Genomic DNA, 20,260 nt, shown 5'->3' on the forward strand with positions numbered 1-20,260 from the left:
CTCACCATAATTCTGTTAGTTTGCACCAATAATCCCAGCTAATCAGAAGACTGAGGCAGGAGATTCACTTGAGCCAGGATTTCAAGGTCATTCTGGGCAAACATAGTTGTAACTTCTTAGAAATTACAAATGTTAGTTCTTCAAAACTACAGTGCTTAAAAAATGAAAGTTGAAAGGCAAGTCAGATACTTTGGAATCTGTCTGTAAAATACATGTTCAATATATTAAAATACATATATAACAAAGGACCTTTTGCTGAAGATAGATATGATCTATCCATATGCATAGCTCCATCTCATAGAGTAAGATAAACAATAAACACTGTATCTAAGAAGATACATGGATAGCAAACAAGTACATAAAATGATGCTCAATAATAATTAGGAAATACAAATGGAAAACAATGAGATATGTGAAATGCCACTACACTAGTAGAGATGCCACTGTTAGAACAGCTACATGAAGGGGCCTGATTCACTAAGTAGTAATGAGGATGTGTTTCAACTAGGATGTGCTTACATGACTGGTGGAAATGTAAAATTGGCACTATATCTTAAGAAGTTCTGGGGCTAAAGAGTAAATAGCTTAGTGGTAGCATGCTTACATAAAATTTGCAAAGTCCTACATTTAATCACACATCTTAATTATGAATGCTCATAGATGCTTTTTTCATGGTCAAAAACCAAAAACAGGGCTCAGGGGTTTGGCCTAGTGGTAAAGTGCTTGCCTAGCATGCACCAAGATCCAGGTTCAGTTCCTTGGTACCACATACATAGAAAAAATGGGAAGTGGTGCTGTGGCAGCTCTATCTTTGAGAAAGCCCAAGGACAGTGCTCAGGCCCTGAGTTCAAATGCCAGGACTGGCAAAAAACAAAAACCAAACTAAAAACAGTATCTGGACAGATATCCCAACTGTGTTGTGTCCATGGAATGAATACTACTCAGCAATAAAAGTGTTGATGCACACCAACATGAATGAATGAATCTTAAAATGCCAATTGAAAGGAGTCTATATAGTATGACTGCATTCTAAAAAATGCAAACCACGCTTTGGAAGTAATGATAACATATCTTTCTTGTGGTGTTAGTTTGATGGTATTTAAAGATATATTCAGATATGCATTTTAAATATATATATAACCAGCCTGGTGCAGTGGCTCACACCTATAATCCCAACTACTGAGGATGCTGAGATCTGAGGATCAGAGTTCAAAGCAAGCTGGGTCAGACAAAACCACAAACAGACAAAACCACAAAACTCATCCCCAATTAACCAGCAAAGAACTGGATATGGAGTGGTAGAGTGCCAGCCTCTGAGCAGGAGTATGAGGCTCTGAACTCAAGCCCCTGAACTGGTGGATGCACATACATACACTAAACACACACACAGTCCACCTCATTAAAACTATAAATTATATAAAAGCTACTGTCAATATTTTAGATAACTCACCAACCTTCACTTTCCTCATCAGTGAAGTAAAAATAATACCTCCATCAGGATTTATTTGGCTATTTATATACCCCATCTAAATATTACCTCTATGGCACCTTTTTTCTTACTAGGCCTTTTTAGTAACTCTGTTGCAACTAGTAGTGTATATGTTTACTTGTTTACCTCCCCCAACTATACTGTAAGTTCCTAGAGAACAGACTTTGGTCTTATTACTATTAACCCACCTAGATGCTCAGAACAATAACTGGCAAATAGTAAACATCCAACATATATTATATAATGATAGTATGTGAATGAGTATGAGAATGTATGTATACATACCTGTGTATTACCTAGCAGAGCATGTGATTCAACTCATGTTCACTCTAACACACCATCTGCTGTCTCTTGCATGGCATTGAAAAAGTTATGTTAATTTTACCAGATTACTTTCCTAATAAACTGAACAAAGTCTTGGTAGCCCTCTTTTTTTTTTTTGCCTTTTTAATGGCTAAATATATTTGACAAATGCTCAGGTGCAAGCGTGGATTCTGTAGTCCCAACTACTTAGTAGGCAGAAGGACTGTTTAGGCTCAGGGGTTAGAGACCTAAAATTTTTTAAGTAATTTATTTCTATGACACTATGTATCAAATTTATTGAAGGGTTTTATACTAATGACTTTTCCTTCTTGTAAAGGCAATGACTTCAGCACTAACCATGACATAGCTAGAACATTTTTAATTTTGCTTTTCTTTTTCCCCACAGGGTATACCCATGGCTTAAAGGACTGGGCTATACATCCTTGGGTGTATTTTTATTGGGATTTTTATTTTGGAACATAGATAACATCTTTTGTTATTCATTGAGGTAAGATATATTTCCTGTCTTAAGAAATTGTTTCAAAATCATTTTATTACCAGAGAATTAATAGGTATATAGAAATATCTGTGCTCTGAAATAAATTTTTACCAATGTTGGTCTTGCACAACACAGTGAAATTATATTTTAAAAATACCTATTTAACCAGGGAGTATGGCCTAGTGGTATAGTGCTTGGCTAGTATGCATGAAGCCCTGGACTTGACTCCTTGGTACAAAAACACAGAAAAAGACAGAAGTGGTGCTGTGGCTTAAGTGGTAGAGTGGTAGGTAGCCTTGGGCCCTGAGTTCAACCCCCAGGACTAGCAAAAAACAAAAACAAAACACAGGGATAACTGTTTAAACTACATGAAAATTTGAACCTTCAAGTATTTTATAACTTCTGTAGGCTTTAAGTATTTTGTGCATGTACACCACAAAACTACAGTCAGATGTTTATTGTATCTTTAAGATCTGCCTGATAAGCTTTACTGCGTAAAACTGATTTGTAAAAACCATGTTAAATGCATATAAACTTGGACCTTCATATGGTTAATGTTGTTTTTGTTTTTGTTTTTGTTTTGCCATGCTAGGCAAGTAGCCACTCTACCATTAGGACATATTCCTAGCCCATTAATGTTATTTTCTAAGGAAGGTAAATTCCTGTTACCATCTTGTCAGCAATTACATATTGACAGTATTTGGACTCTTAAGCTTAGATCTCTGTATTCTAGTCTTTCACTTAGTAACTTTCTGGGCTTGAATCGCCGTAAAATAAGCACATTAGGAAGATTAATAAATCATTTCAGCTCAAAATTCTGTGACCTAACAACTTTGCAAAAATATGGAGGACAGAGGATTATAACATTCTGTGAACAGCACAGGGGGGCCATAGCAAGATTCATAACATGGAAAACTCAGGATGAATGACCTGCTCTCTGCAACAAGTAAATTGCAGAGTTGCTGGAGCAAACAGAATTGATATAGATTAGGAGATTTAAAAGATGTATTATAGAGGATAGAGGTGTAGTTCAGTAGTACAGCACTTGTCTAGCACCCATGAAATGATCGGTTTGATTGTACCCACTCCTTTCCTCCTCCCCAAAAGAAAGAGATTAACCAAACATACTGTCATTCAAACTTAAATGCATGAGAAATGTGAAAGTCTGATAAGTAAATACTTGATATTAAAGACTATTACTAATATTTTAGGCATGAAATGGTATTCGTGCTTATGTTTTAAATACTTATCCTCTATGCGTATCTCAGATATATACACTGAAAGAAAATTGTGTAATATCCAATAATTGCTTCAAACTAATATGAGAGGGAGGGGAAAGTGATGAATATTTAAATGATGCCAGTTGACCATAAATTGATAATGGTAGATAATAGATACATTGTTAGTTTGTCTACTTTTTCATAGTAAAGTTTCACATAGTAAAACACTTACATAACTAAATGTAGACTTTAAATGTAGATAAACAAGCAATATACCCTGCTTTGAAAACTAAGATCTACTGTGTTGGGAACTCAAAGATAAGGAACAATGATGAGGGTATTAATTGGGAGATGTTATATACATGTGTGGGAATAGCACAGTGAAACCGCTACCCCCTTCTACAATTAATGTATGCTAATAAAAATGTTTAAAATAAAACTACGATCTAGGTGAGGTTCTGAAAAGGAATATGCCACAAACTCCAGAGGAGAGCTTTCACCCTGCTGCATAGACAGATCATCATCCCCTCATCAGGACCGTACATACACTGGGTGCCCCAAAATTCACGGAGTTGTCTAGAAAAATAATTTGATATTTTTTTTTTGCCTGTCCTGGGTCTTGAACTCAGCCTAAACACTGTCCTTGGGCTTTCTCAAAGCTAGCACTCTACCACTTGAGCCATAGTGCCACTTTTGGCTTTTTCTGGTACTGAGGAATCAAACCGGGGTCTTCGTGCGTGCTAGGCCCAAGCACTCTGCCACCAGGCCAAATTTCTGGTTCTAAAACACCATAATTTTTTTAATGGTGCTATCTTTATAATGAGCCACAGGGAAATACATACGTATGTATACACACATATGTCATATATATGTGTATATGTGCATATATGTATGTGGTATGTCCCTTGGTATCTTTCTGATAAGTGTTAGTGTAGCATATACTGAATTGAATTATCTAGAATTTGAGCTCCAGCTCTACCTCTAGCTGAATTACTCGACAAACTAACATAATCTCTCCATATTTTAAATTCTTAATCTGTAAGCTAAGCTAATAATATCTTCCTTAGAGAATTGCTGGCTACAAGGTAAAATCATAGACTTTATAGACAACATGGTGATAAACTTGACAGGAAACACATGTGTCCACTTTCTTCAGTGGCTAGCTAACTAGACTAGTATTTCCCAAAATGTGTTCCAGATAATAGTTGTTCCATGAGGTGTTCATAAGAATTACCTGAACGGCCAGGAATTTGACCTAGTGGTAGAGTGCTTGCCTAGCATGCATGAAGACCTGGGTTCAATTCCTCAGTACCACATACACAGAAAAGGCCAGAAGTGGTGCTGTGGCCCAAGTGATAGAGCCCTAGCCTTAAGAAAACCCAAGAATAGCACTCAGGCCCTGAATTCCAGCCACAGGACTGCAAAAAAAAAAAAAATACCTGAAAGAAGTTCCAGAGATTTGCAGGTTACCTGAAGAAAAAATTCTTAGGATATACTTTTTAAAGTGTTTAATATATTAACATACAGTGAGAGTTATTAAATGATCATGAACCCAGGTTTCCTATATTAACTTGATTCCTTTTTTCATTTTTCTACTAGGAATACTATTCTTTACAGTATATTTTGAAAAACAACACCGCAGACCTAAGGAAGTTAAATAACTGCCATATTTGAAAGCAAAACTTCACACTGCTCCAGCACTGTGAGCTTTGGTGTGAAATGTTTTAAATTTTAACATGCTGATTTTTCCTTCTCCACACAGGAACTTCAGAAAGAAGTTACCACCTATTCTCGGCGTTAGCACACAGTTTCATGCATGGTGGCATATTTTAACAGGCCTCGGTTCTTATCTCCACATCCTTTTCAGGTAGGAAATGCAAATCATTTTTTAACCTAGTATAGTAAGGGTTTCCCTTTTTTCCATTTTGGTATAAGTATAAATGTTGGAAAATGTTTGAGAAGAAATATACTCACTACCTCACGTATGTAACTGTAATCCTTCTGTACATCACCCTGACAACCAAATCAAATTTAAAAACTGTGTTAGAGATGGAACTGGAAGCTTATTTCCAGCTTTGCCTCTGTGTCAAGTATATGGAAGCATATATCTCATGTTCATTTTACCAGTTGTCCCAGTGATTTCTCTTTCTCCTTTCTGAGATAGCTTCCTATACAGAAACATACAGAACATTTAGTTTTTATGGGATACCTTTAGGCTTCAACTAATTTCTTTCTGCCTTGACTAATTTCTCATTCTTGATGGTCTTAAAGAGCACAGGACTTTTGTTGTATAGAATGGCCCTCAACTTAACCTTTAGGGTTGCTTATGACCCAGACCTAAGCCATGAACTATTGGCTCAAAGGAACGTTTTCTTCTCTTTGTAAATATTTCCCAGAACTGACTTGACTGCTGCTTTTTCCCCCGTGTCCTTGTAGTAGAGTCTGATGAAAGTCAGCCTTTTACAGAGATTCTTATTTTGTGGCAGTATACACTTGAGTATTCAGAGGTAATGGAGTATCATTGTAGACAAAGACTTTGGAATAGCTATAGTTACATTGTTGTATTGTATAGTTATATAGTTAATAGTTGTGTGTACATGCATGTGTTTATATGTGTTTGTGTGTGAAGGTGGGTGTGATAGCATGATCAAATGAATCATACCATGGTTCATGGTTAAATGGTATATCTGAATAGAAGGGATATAGGACTTCACCACACCAAACTTGCTATTTTTTTCTATAAGTTTGAGACTACTTCTAAATTCCAAAAAACAAAGAAAAATATGTTTTTGAGATGATTGTAATAAGTGAGCTAATTTTTAAAAATGTTTGTCTACCTGACACTCAATGAAATGCCCTCTAAAATAATGACATGTCCTTTTTTGTGGAAAAAAAGCTTAATAGACGTATATGTGCTTGTAAAGACATGATCTCTGTCTAAGCGTATGAGGACCAATAGTAATACTAGTTACCTCTGACCAAGGAACTGGGAACTGGGAGTCAAGAATAGAAGACATACATCCTGCCAGATATGGTGGCACATGCTTAGAATCATAGCCCTTGGGAGGCAGAGTCAGGGAAACCACATGTCTAGACTACCCTGGCCTGTATTGCAGACACTATTTCAAAACAAGAGCTGGGGATGTAACTTAGTGGCACAGTGTCCTGTGTTCAATTCCAAGCATAAGAATGGAAGGGAGGAAGGAAAGAAATTGCCTTTTTACTGTATATTCTTTCATATTTTTGTTTTTGTCAAGTTGATTGCATTACCTGTTAAAAATATATTAACTTAAATAATAGAATACAGTTGTTTTTCTGTTAAAAACTGAGCAAATATTTTGATTCAGATTTGAGTAGAAATGATATGACTACATATTCTTAGTAGTGTAAATTAACAAAAGCCTTTTGAGTGAGACAGTACTGGAGCTTGAAATGGTCTTATATTTATTGGGCTTGCTTACGCAGATGATTCCTCTATCATTTGAAGTATACCCCCAGCCTGACTTTTGTTAGTTATTTTGAAGATAGACTCTCAAGAGTTTTCTGCCTGGGCTGACTTTGAACCATGATACTCTGAATGTCAGCCTCTAGAATATCGTCTTTTAGGTGTAAGCCACCAACACCAGGCCAATCCAGCCCTTTTGAAAAATTTTTGACAATACTAGACTTTGAACATAGGACTTCATGCTGGCAAGATAGGCCTTCTACCACTTAAGTCACAACTTCACCCCCCCAAAAAAAATTGATATTGTGTGTTTATAAAGACAAAATATTGGGCTGGGGATAATAGAGTGCTTGCCTATTGTGTATGAAGCTCTGAGTTTAACCTTCAGAACTTCCAATAAATATTGACAGTCTCTATCCCAATTATTATAATCCTAGGAATTTACCAGAAAGAAATTGCCAAGAAATTTAAGAATGTTCTTATCATAATGTTAAATAAGAGTTCTTTTCCTAATGTTACTAATTTAGCAAAACAGTATGAAGAAAAAAATAGACTACTCAGCAAAGAAAAAAATGTAAAATAAATTATATTCTTTTTTCTGTCATTTATAAATATGAAAACTTTATAGCAACATAGAAAAATACTTGGGTGTGTCAATATACTTAAACCTGCAGAAAATTAACTTGCATATAAAAATGTGAATGTAGATAAGCAAAAGCCAGGTGCTAGTGGCTCATGCCTGTAATTCTAGCTATTCCGGAGGCTGAGATCTGAGAATCACTGTTCAAAACCATCCACTAGAAAACCAGAAGTGGCACTGTGGCTCAAGGGGTAGTTTGGTAAGCCTTGAACTAAAATGCTCAGAGACAGTGCCCAGGCCCAGAGTTCAAGCCCCAAAACCCCAAAAAAAACAAAAGATTTTATGGTATAGTTTTTTTTTCTTTTTAAGTGTTTTATTGTTGTTTTTAGAAGAAGGCTGAGAAAAACAATGTTTTTTAAAGATGCTTTACCCTCAGTACAAGAGTGAGGACTCAATATTTGTATACCCAATGGTTTGGACATGGTATTGGAGATAAGCACAACTACATAGACATAAAAACCTATGACTCTATAGACATAATGTTTTATTACATAGTTTAATATGTATCTATGATATACAAACCCTTACCCTAATTTTGATTATGTTCTAAAAACTAAGTGCCAGTGATTGTATATAGAGATTCCCCTCTTGAATACTTGTTTGTTAAACATGTCATTTGAAATATGATGTAAAAATCAATGTTAATAAATTCTTTTTTTAAAAAAGATGCTTTATCCTAATAATTAAAAGAAGTACAGATGTTTATACTTCAGGCATATGGAAATTTGTGGTTTTTAAGTACCTCAATGAATGGAATAGAATGAATGGTGAATAGAAAACTTCAAAGGGATGATTTGAGAGTTTAATGATATAACACATGTGTTGAGCATGAATATTCTGATATTTGTTTCAAAGAGTTGACACAGAAAATTAAAAATATCTGATGTCAGGCCAGTCTGGGCTCCATAGTGACATGTCTCAAACAAAATAATTTGATGAATATCTGAGTTCAAGCCTGGTGTGGGTGATGTCCACCTTTGATTTCAGCTCTTGGGAAGCTATGGCAGGAAGATGAAGAGTTCAAGGCTGGCCTAGGATACATAGCAAGTTTAAGATGAGTCTGGACTGTATGGTGACAGCGTCTCAAATATGTATGTGAAACTGGGCTCACACCTGTAATCCTAGGTATTCAGGAAGCTGAGATCTAAGAATCTAGGTTGTCAGCCCAGGCAGAAAAGTCTGAGAGAGTCTTATTTCCAAATACCAACAAAGAACTGGAATTGGAAGCATGTTTTGAGTGCCAGCTGTGAGCAGAAGAGGCCTAGTGAGACCTCAAGTTTTAAGCCACAGTACCAGAAAAAAAAAGTTTGTGTGTGTGTGCTGCTTGGGAGAGAGAGAGAGAGAGAGAGAGAGAGAGAGAGAGACAGAGAGAGAGAGAGAGAGAGAGAGAGAGACAGAGAGAGACAGAGAGAGACAGAGAGAGAGAGAGAGAGAGAGAGAGAGAGACAGAGACAGAGACAGAGACAGAGACAGAGACAGAGAGAGACAGAGAGAGAGAGAAAGAGACAGAGAGAGGAAGACAGAGACAGAGAGTTAGAGACAGAAAGTTCAGATCATGGCTCTATTACCACCTCCTAGGCTATGGACAGGACTAAATTTGAAAAGTACCAGTAGAGCAGGTCTGGCCAGCCCCTTTCCTCAAAGTTCACATAGGAAAGAATTAATGGCAAAAATGGCAAGAAAAATATTATTTGGCATAGAAAGTACCAGGAAAACCAAGTGTCCTCACCACTATCTTTGGAGATGCTGACAGAACATAGGTAGTCTTGGTCAAATTATGGTCTAGTCAGTCACTGTCTCTGGAAAGCCAAGCAGAGCCTGAGTGGCCATGCTAAGAAAGTTGCTTCTGCATAGAGACAGTAGAGCTAGATAGTTTCTAATTATAAGGTGTTCTTTGATCAGATGTGTTGATCAGACCTGTTTCTGGAATCAAGGTGACCAGAGTAGAAAACAGCTCAGAGAAAGGACAAATCAGCAATGCTGGAGTTAGATAGGCAGTGAGTGGAAACTTATAGGCACTACTCCAGTGCTCTGAACAGGACTTTGTAACTATTGATTATACTGGCTCTGAGAATCTCAAAAATACCTATGGAGAGAGCTGGAGTTATGAGTAAAGATTGTACAAATGCTCATTCTTCTGTTTTTGTTGGGATCTGTTCTTGGGGAAAAAAAGGCTTTGACCTTGTGGATTCATCAATAAACCCATTTACACACACACACACACACACACACACACACTCACACAAATCATATCTATATCCACTATAGTACTGTAGTCTTAAAGAGGAGGCAGAGTGCCAGCTCTACATGAATATTTCTTAAATAATTAACAGGTACACATGCAGATTTGAGTAGGAATCTGAAGCAAAATTTAAGGTGACAAAGGAGACAGGTACGAAATTCATTTTGACTGTGTAGAGAAGCAAAGCTTTTTCCCATTGTATATCTGCAGGTCCACGTGATGGGGAAGTCAGTGCTTTTAGTAGAAGCAGCCACTAAGTGTCCAGCCTAGCTCCATCATTTCATAATCATGGGATACACCTGAGCTCTAAACCTCAGTCTCCTAAGTTATTAAATATTCAATAGATGGTTGAAATGATTAAATTGAGTAGGATCTACTTTATTTCAGAGGTCTATTATGTATCCTAGCCTGTACTGGAACTTGCATTGTAACTCAGACAGGCCTCCAGATCACATTCTTTTTGCCCTCAAATCCTGGGATTACAGAAATGCAGCACTGTGCTAAACTTCAGCATGTAACTTTTGAAGTAATGTCAGCCTTGGTTATACAAAAACATTTTCTGCAATAAATAACTTTTTAGTTTTTGGCTTTTGAGTAACATATTAAGTACATTAAACTATATCATAGTCATATTACTCAAATTTGCTGAGCTTGGTGGCACATACCTATAATCCTGGCAATCAGGAAGCAGAGGCTACATAGTAAGACCTGTCTCACAAGGACAAAAAGAAAAAAAATTACATTTATCTATTAGATTGTTTGATCTTTCTTATTTGAAATGCTATGTATGTTTTAAATATGTAGTCATGATATATATTACTATTCAAATACATTTAGATTGTGTACTATACATTAAACTATATGTGCTATATATTACACACAGTATAAATTTTCAGGGGTGAATCCATCTGTGCTTTGCTATCTGCATTGAATTTAAGATTTCATCTCTAGTAGTGTAATATATATAAATATATATATTACCCTGTGATCCAGCCTTACCATTCTTGGTCTTCTACCCAGAGTATTACAGATTTATTGCTGCACTATTCACAATAGCCAAGTTATGGAAACATCCTAGATGATGTACAGTGGATGAGTGGATCAAGAAAATGTGGTACATGTATATAATGGAATTTTACCCATCTGTTTGAATAATCTCATTTTCAGGGATGGACCTGGGAAAAAAATGCATTAAGTAAAGTCAGGCTCAGAGAGACAAACAACTCATATTTTCTTTCATATGTGGAAGCTGGATTGTTAAAATACAAATACACATAGTAACATATATAGGTCTCTATGCATCTACATACAAACTGCATAAAGAATGGTATACTTACCATACTTAAGGGAGGAATCCAAAGGTATAACTCCTCTGAACAGCTAATTTACTGTACAAAATGAACAGCAGGAAGTAGAAACATGTTTTAGGAGATAGGCAAAGGGAGGAGGCACAAGCATGGAGTGGAGAAGGGTGAGTAAATGCGGTCATTACATTCAGTGCATACTATGTAAAAATTGAACTATGTAACTTGAGGGTAGGGATGGGAGGGGGAAAGATAGGGAGAATGATGGAAAGGGTGACATTGATCAAGAAATATAACCTCACTTACAGAATAGTAACCCCTTGTACAGTGACTTAATAATACATTTTTAAAATCACATTGCTAAACCTCAAAAAAATGCTTGAGGAATGAACAAACCACATACCAATATTGTTTTTCTTAACTTTGCATATACAGAGGCACTATGATTAGACTTGTCAATAAGCCAGTTTGCATGGATTAAAAATTAATCTAAAGAGTTTCTCCCTGCTTTTTCTTTTAGTTTATATACAAGAACACTTTACCTGAGATACAGGCCAAAAGTAAAGGTAAGTCTGTATCCTGGGGTGGGGTGGGGGAGTAGTAGGTACATATATGTGTGTTTACTGGCAAATACAGAGAAGATGGGATGAATGTAGGAAATCAAATGGGGGCGTGGGGTGGTAGTGCTATGAAATAATCTTTGGAACAAGAAGATAAAAATCTTCTATTTGTACTAAATGATCTTGGAGCTGTTAATAGCTACATTATAGAGTTGTTTTGAGGATTACAGTTTTAATTCCCACTTCCATTTGACAAAGTAAATATCTGATAGATTAAAATCAATTAAGTGAAAATAACTTTTGAGATGTGGTGCAAGTCTGGAAGGAGTGTGCTGTGCCCAGGCTACTGAAAATACCAGGACAGTCACTAGCAAACACCAACAGTCTAGGTACTGCCCCATAGATTCTTTCTCATTCCTTTCCAGTCATGGAACAATCATCTTTTCTTATTTTGTCCTTATTTAGTTTCTCTTCGGGATCTGGCCAATGATCATGCTTGAACGTCTCAGAAATCACTGATAATTATTTTGCCAAGGGAAAAAAATGCCACCTGCCATAGTCCTGGGAGGATAGATAAGAAAGTCCAGAAGACCTACACATCCATCGCAACAGAGGAGAAACTTTCTAACTAATGCTGCCAGTCCCATGGAGAATGGGGAATGGGCCTGTTGGATGATTAGTTTCTAGCTTTAGCTCATTTTTTCCCCCTCATCTTCATTCTGAGATGTTTATAAAGAAACAAATATGATGTGTTATATTCAAGAATGCCTGGGAAATTAGGCTTCTCTTAACAGCAGTCTTTGGAAAATAATCCCCCCCCCCTCTCTTTTTTGACAAGGGTTGCATGTGAATAATTTTCTTAATATTCCATTAATGAAAACAGCCATCAAGGACTGGCAAACCCACATATCTGGATGTTAGCACTTAGCTGCATCAGCCTTGATTTCTACTGTTATCATACTAACCATTGACCTCATAGATGGTTTTCCAAAAAGTTTTTTAAAGAGCTAATTGTGGAACTCTAGGTATTTTTTTCTTTGTCTTGGTGCCTGTTGACGTTTCATAGCAAACTCTGGCCAGCCACCAGATTCTCTTCTTGTTAGTTCCCAGGATTTGCTGTAGGATCCAACAGCAAATCTGTGTGGCAACATAGCCAGAGCAGATGGATTATCTAGCATCTTTTCTCAAGCTCCACAGAACATCTGTAGAATGCTGTCCCTACAATCAGCATTCTGTAACTTCTGGCTGCTCTGTAAAGATCTTTATGTTATCTATGTTTTTATGGCTAGGCCATTATTATCAGTGATCTAGCCTACTCATATCCTATTCTTTTTACTTAACTTACTTGAAGTTATCAGAGAATATCATAAAACTGACTTTTTTATATTGGGGATTTTTTCTTGTTCTTGGGGAGCTCATAGTTATTCCTAGGGAAATGTCAGGTTAACTAGATGAAATGGTCAGGGTCTTAAAGCTTTATTACATAAAACTTACTAAAACATCTCCATTTTTTTGAGGGAAATAGATATAAGGATTGAAATAACTCAGACTTACATCTAAAACTTAGAGTGCTAAGAAACAGCAGTGCAAAAATGTGTGGGAAATTCAGTCACTTAACAAACAAAAATGAAGACATTTAATGATTACATCTTGAGCTACAGCTTCAAAAGGAAAATAGCTTTTTTCCTTAGAAAAGTTGGTAACATATTTTATTTTTACAGTATTATGTCAGTAGCTCTAGTACATAAAGGAAAAAATTTTTTCCTTCACCTATTAGCCTTAATGTGAGCCCAAATCCTATTTTCCTGTCATTAGTATCCAACATGCCATTTAGGCAGGTACTTCCATCTGCATTTATATTTTTAAAAATCACTTGCCAAAACATAAGTTGAAGAAAACCTTGGAAGTGCTTAGGAGAGAATAAAGCCAAACAGTTCCAATGCACAAAGAATAAAAATAGTCTTTCTTTTGATGGAAAATTCTGACTTCATACATTGCTACATTCACTTGTAACTTGTGAATTTTAATGGCATTTTTTGTTTGATTAGTTAGTTTTGTTTGGTTTTGTTTTTGTTGGTTGTGGGGCTTGAACTCAGGTTCTGGGTTCTATCCCTGAGCTTTTCTGCTCAATTCTACTGCTCTACACTTTGAGCCATAGCTCCACCCACTTGCAGCTTTCTGGTGGTTAATTGGAGATAAGAGTCAGCAAATTCTTTCCTGGATTGGCTTTGAACTGTGATTGTCAGATCTCAGCCCCATGCGTAGCTAGGATTACAGGTGTGAGCCATCCGTGCTCAGCTGAATTGTTTTTATTTTTGTAGCATTCAGTCAAACATTGCTCTTCATAAAGCATTTCTGTATGGGTGTTGGAAACATGGCTCAAGTGGTACAGCACCTCCTTAGTAAGCACGAAGCCTTCAGTTTAAACCTCAGTACTGGGAAGAAAACCAATCTGAATAGGAACAAAGGGTTTACTTATAGGAGCAAGGAATCTATGTATAGGAACAAAGACACAACTCTCCTGACAGTGCTGCAACATTGTAAGACAGACATTGTGCAGAATTAAGGTTGGGTTACAGTCACTGAACGCACACCCCAAGACTGTGCCATTTAGAGCAGTTTGTTCAATGTGCCATTCACCCACCACCACCATTGGTTGCTTTTTCAATAAACTGCTCCACACCTCACTGGAAAGCTATATGCACATCTCTGGATAGCCAGATCTTCAGAGACCGACCAGTAAAACCTAGAATAAAACATTTTAGTTGTGTTCAGCAGAAAGTGGAAATCACATTTCCAAGTCTGTTGCACCTGACACAGTGGCCCTCCTATCAGCACAAAGTAATACATTGAAGACTTTGTTTCTGTGCCCCACTGTGTGAAATCACTGATGACCTATAAACTGTTGTGATTGCCTTTATTTCAGTGGATTCTTTTTTTAACTTCTTGGGTTCTGAGTAAATATTACAGAAGAGTTGGGTACCTGCTTCTCTCCCTCCTCTTCATTTGCATAGAAAATTTCCTTAGTCTAGAGTATACCAAAAAGTCTATATCCTGATGAGCAAATAGTAATTTGTTTTTAAGTCACCTGTTGTTGAAAGGTGCTTACCTTTCAATCTAAGGTGACTGATATGAAGGGTGTGAGCCTGGAGCAAATTCCATTTTATAAAAAAAAAATATAAGAGTTTAGGACTTTGTGAAAGAAGCAGTTTCCTCACCTTGGATGGACTCATGCTGCCATTTCCACTTGTAAGGTGAAAGCAGTTTGGTGTTTCGAGGGTTCTTGTTTGTTTGCTTGCTTTTTTGTTTTTTTGAAAGCTGGGTGAAAAATGTTTGTATCATTTTTTTCCCCATGCCTCCAACACAAGCTTTCCTAAAACATGCCTATCTGCTGAAGAGATATCTTACCTTTGTGATATACTGATCAGCAAGAGGGATTCCAAACAATAATATTGGTTTAACATAGATACTACAGTTTAACACAAAATGCCAAATCCCAGGACAATCTAGGTTTTATTTACACAAGCGTTTTTCTTATACTGAGAAGAGCATGTCTGATTCGGACAAGATTAACCTAAAAACTTCTATATCTAGGACATTAAAATCTCTACTTATGAAAGTAAACCCTGTTATGGCAGTATGTTCTGTTCTGTTCCGAATTTAATTAATATTTCTAAAGGGTCTAGTAATTTAAGTTTCTCCACTGGGTCCTATGAGTTCCACTTTTTTTTTCACTCTTGAAACCAATTTCTCAGTTATTGCTAAATTTGATTATTTCAACTTCCAACTCCACATTTATGAAATCGGAAGTTCTTTTGGTTGTGGTGTATGATAAGCATTTTTGTAAGACTGATGTTTCAAAAAGAATATCTTAATTGGAATTGGCAATTTTGTGGCTATTTGCAGATCTACCTCTGTCTTGTATTTTACATCATTCAAAGAAAGATATAATTAGTTTGGTCATGTTGTCTTGTTTTTCATGGCTGAAAATACAGCCTTTTCACAGTTATGACCATTTGCAACTAAAATTTGGTTAACCCCTATTATGGAAAGAGCTGTAAATTTATATTAAAAAAATCTTGATTCATGTAACAGAAAATTGCAGTGCTGCTTTGTAAAACTTCTGCTTCCTTTAAGAAGGATGATTTGAAGGGAAGACTGACATCATTTCCTTGATTATTTTTTAAACCAGTTCAGATTCTGGGGTTTAAACCCAGAGCCCCACATACCCTCAAATACTTGCTTCAGCATTTTTTTTTTGTGGGTCAAGGGGCTTGAACTCTTAGCCTGGGCGTTGTCCCTGAACTCTTCAACTCGAGGCTACTGTCCTGCCCATGAACCAAGCCCCACTTCCCGTTTTCTAGAGGTTAGTTGGAGATAAGAGTCTCAGGTTCTTTTGTGTCCAGGCTGGCTTTGAACCTTGATCCTCAGATCTCAGCCTTCTGAGCAGCTAGGATTACAGGCGTGAACCACTGCGCCTGGCTTGCTCCAACATTTTTGAGATTAGCTCTATTTCCCCAAACATCTGATCCTCAGATCGTCCTGGTGCCCCAAGTAGGTAAGATTAGAGGTGTGAGCCACCACTGGCTCTTTTTCCCAAGGGAGTGTGGGGGGGATAGGAGTTGCTGAGAACCTGTGAGACTAGGCCACTGGACTGAACCTGATCTCCAAAGCTGCCGGCCCAGTCAGCTCCATATTCACGCATAGGATACTACTTCTCTGAAACTCTAGCCTTGGACTATAAAACTTTGCCTGAAACTTTAACAGTGTTGAAAAAAAGTGGCAATTTTAAGAGAGACCAGCACAGCACACTTCCCCAAGGCAAGGCCTTTCTTGGATAGGCAATCAGATCACTGAAGAATTTAGCCAGTATTCTTAGCTATCCAACTTCTAATGCAAGGCAAATGTCCAGTGTTTTTCAGTCTTCATTTATCATTAAATCCAACAAATTACTCCCTGTTCAGGTTGACCACTAGTATAGAAAAGATGGATCATTATATTCCATGATGGAAAATCCTGAAGTCCAAATCTAGGGATTCACTTTCAGAACTGTAAGTGAGTTCACTCCCCATACTCTGTTGGCTCAACTGCTGTCAGTGTTGTTGAGCCAACAACAGGTCACATAACAGGTTCATGTGATCTGCTCAGTTGCTTTAAAGAATACACTGCTTACACTTGAACTAGCTTGAGTCATTGGCAACTTGAATATTCACAAAATTGTCAAAGTTTCTGAAACTTCCATTGATGTTAGGTCATCAAGTTTAAATTGAGTTTGCAGAATTAATTCTAAGGATGTCACAGAGCACATTTATTAGAGAAAAATGTAAGCACCTATGGTTCCCTGTAAACCTAAAGAGATCATATGCAACCTGAGAGATAACGATTTTTTTAAATTGTTACACTATCAAACCCTAGGCCGTAGCCCCCAGGGTTTGGCACACTGTAGTCCAAGGCCAAATGCAGTTTTCAGTAGTATGGCATATTTACTTTTTTTTTTTTTTTGCCAGTCCTGGGCCTTGAACTCGGGGCCAGGACACTGTCCTTGGGATTTTTCAAGGCTAGACCTCTACCACTTGAGCTACAGCACCATTTCTGGCTTTTTTTTTTTTTTATGTATGTGGTACCGAGGAATTGAACCCAGGTCTTCATGTATGCTAGGCAAGCACTCTACCACTAGGCTATACTGCCAGTCCCCATATTTACTTTTTAAAGCATGGTTGAAACAGAATAATGTAAGGTCTGGGACTAGAGCTCTGATAGAGTGCGTGCCTAGCATGTGCTAATGCCCTGGGTTTGATCCTAAGAACTGCTAGGGGGGGGAAACAATATGAGCCTGAAACCAGAGTCTCAAGCTGTGGCTCCAGCAGTTTGCCTTTCCTGCTCTAGATCCTATCAGATAAGCACTGTGGAATGTGGAAGTACAGCAGGCCCGCCTTACCTCACATCTCTGTATTTCCTTCCTTCCTCCCCCCCCCTCCCTTTTCCTTCCTTCCCTCCCTTCTTCCTTCCTTTCTTCCTTCTCTTTTTTATTTTAATTTGTGCCAGTCCTAGGTTTTTTGTTCATGGCTAGTGAGCCACAGCTCTACTTCTGGCTTTGGGGAGGGGGGGGCTGGGTGTGTATGGTGGGGTAAGAACTAAGATCCTCAGATCTCAACCTTTTGAGTAGCTAGGATTTCAGGCATAAGCCACCAGCAACCAACAACTTGGTGTATTTTTTTTCAAAACGAAAATGTTCTATATGCTTCACACATTGTTCATTTCCTTGCTGAATGCCATTATAGGACTTGTGGTTCAATATTTTATAAAATTATTTTACACATCTTACTACATTTGGCCACTGCCTGTAATAAAGTGCCTAAGCCTCTAAGAAATTTACTGAGCAAGGTCCATGGTTTTATTTTTATATGTAACAAAGGAAACCTATTCTCTTCAGTAAAACCTAAAAGTTCTGGTTGCACTCAGCTTTTGAGATGATTTACAGAAAGTTGAAGTCTTCTGACTATTTTTGCTCACATCCTCTAAAACAACACTGTAAGCTAGTTGTCAAAGCCAAATATGCTAAATAGGCTTATGAATACTGCTTCTCTTTTTTATTTTCTAAAAGGAAAATGGTAAGGTTCTTTCCACAATGTCCCTTTCTGACTTCTTTGTATTTCTCTTTTTTTAGAGCTTACTCATTCTTTTTTTTTAGTCTATGCCTAATTCAATATTTTATTTTTTTAAGTTTTAATTTATATTTTTATTGTAATTAATAAAAGGGTTACATGATATTTGCCAGATAGAAGGAGCATTAATTCACATACATTGATACCCTTCCACATGTCTTGGTACCCATCACCCTCCCCCCCACCCCACCCCCACCCCTTACTCATTCTTAGAGATAAAAAAAGTCTATTTTAAAAGATAGCAAAGAGCTTGCCTAGCCAGTGCAATGTCCTGTGTTTGATTCCCCAGTACCAAAAAAGACAAATAAAAATACAGTTAAAAATACCAATAAATTACTAGGAGTTTGGCCTAGTGGTAGAGTGCTTGTCTAGCATGCATGAAGATCCAGGTTCGAGTCCTTGGCACCACATACATAGAAAAAGCCGGAATCGATGCTGTGGCTCAAGTGGTAGAGCTCTAGCCTTGAGAAAGCTCAGGGACAGTGCTCAGGCCCTAAGTTCAAGCCCAGGACTGGCAAAAAAAAATACCAACAAACAAAATAAAAGACAATAACTACAATCAGTTTCTGTTTAGCTACTGATTGGATGTGGGTTACTCTCAAGCAGTTCCAGACTTTTAGTATACCTGAGTCATCTATCAGTGTGACTAACAGATAATGCCTTCAAGTCAATAGAACATTTCCTAGTTTATCACTTACAGCTATATGTTCTACAAGCAGTTATTTAATAAACATATAGAATGGATTGAATCTGTCTCTTCAAGGTATCATTTTCAGGTAATCTCAAGTATGTTTAATCACTTTCCATTTGATTTGTCAATCCACTATTGTTTTGTTCTATAAAATATTAGAATAATGTATTTTTATCTAATCCATAATCTAGGCAGTATTTTAGCATTATCTATTGCAGGTGAAAATATTAAATGCTACTATTTCAAGTAAGACTTGTGGTAATGTTTTATTCCCTGCTATGATTATAATGTCTACATGTGGATGAAAGGTAAGGCTACTTCCTAAAGTTTGGTCACTGTATGGATGCTCTAGTTGGGGTGGTTAGCTTGCCACGATACACAGTACACACTGGGTAAATTGCATTTGAGTTCACACCTTTTGCTAATTTGCTTAAGGCTGACAACAAACCCTGTTGGAAGTAGACCAAGTAGACTGGATCTTTTTTGCTGTTATACTCCTGATTGTACTACCGTAGAACCTACAAACAAACCCAGGCTGTAAATGTAAAAGCCAATAACTTTGCTCTTAAACATTTATGATCTGTAAACACACAGCATCCTCAAGTAGAGAGCTCTGGAATAAACACCTGACCCAGCTTCCTACTATGAAACAGAGTGTATTGGGAGCCACAAAGTCATACTGCATAAATCACATGTGTTTGACAATAATCTAGGTGTCACCTACCAGGTTTAAAACAAATGAGCAATCTCTCACAACTTGCCACTTTGCTAAACTTCAGCTTTTCAAATATTAGCTTTCCAAGCCAAGCCTGCTGAAATGATCATCTTGGTCACCCTGACCATATGGTTGATTCTTCAGCTGGTCCTTCCTTTGTGTGTTAGGCATGGGCAGCTTGCCTGGACCAATAGATAGATGTGAACAAGAGGCAAACCAGGAACTCTTGCCTGGCAGAACACAGGTGAATTTGTGGAACCATGTAGGATGTGCTTTGTGATGGGGTGATTGAAAATAAGATTTAGTTGTTTTACATACCCTCCTAGAGCCACCCTAACACATGCTTCCTACCTACACCCATTCATCATTTGATCTAACCAGTTTTATGAGCTCTCTATTAGCTCCTCTGTAGCTGGAATCACCCTCAACTCTCATTTCAGCCCTGGAATGACTGAAGTTTACCAACCGGATCTTCTTAGATGGCTAA

The 20,260-nt window shown here is 37.3% G+C and overlaps 1 protein-coding gene across 1 annotated transcript in view; it reads left to right on the forward strand.

Moving 5' to 3' along the window:
* Positions 1–14,884, forward strand: part of Acer3 (alkaline ceramidase 3) — an 86,471-nt gene extending 71,587 nt beyond the window's left edge. Inside the window, exons 8-11 of the mRNA XM_090348465.1 lie at positions 2,199–2,300; positions 5,274–5,378; positions 11,663–11,708; positions 12,168–14,884. Coding sequence (XP_090204591.1) covers positions 2,199–2,300; positions 5,274–5,378; positions 11,663–11,708; positions 12,168–12,221 — 307 coding nt within the window. The 3' untranslated portion in view covers positions 12,222–14,884. The remainder of the gene's footprint in view (positions 1–2,198; positions 2,301–5,273; positions 5,379–11,662; positions 11,709–12,167) is intronic.
* The last annotated feature ends 5,376 nt before the right edge of the window (positions 14,885–20,260 follow it).

The sequence above is a fragment of the Megascapheus bottae genome, chromosome 16 (genome assembly GCF_031878675.1).
Source record: "Megascapheus bottae isolate mThoBot1 chromosome 16, mThoBot2.hap1, whole genome shotgun sequence".
In the NCBI taxonomy this organism is placed as follows: Eukaryota; Metazoa; Chordata; class Mammalia; order Rodentia; family Geomyidae; genus Megascapheus; species Megascapheus bottae.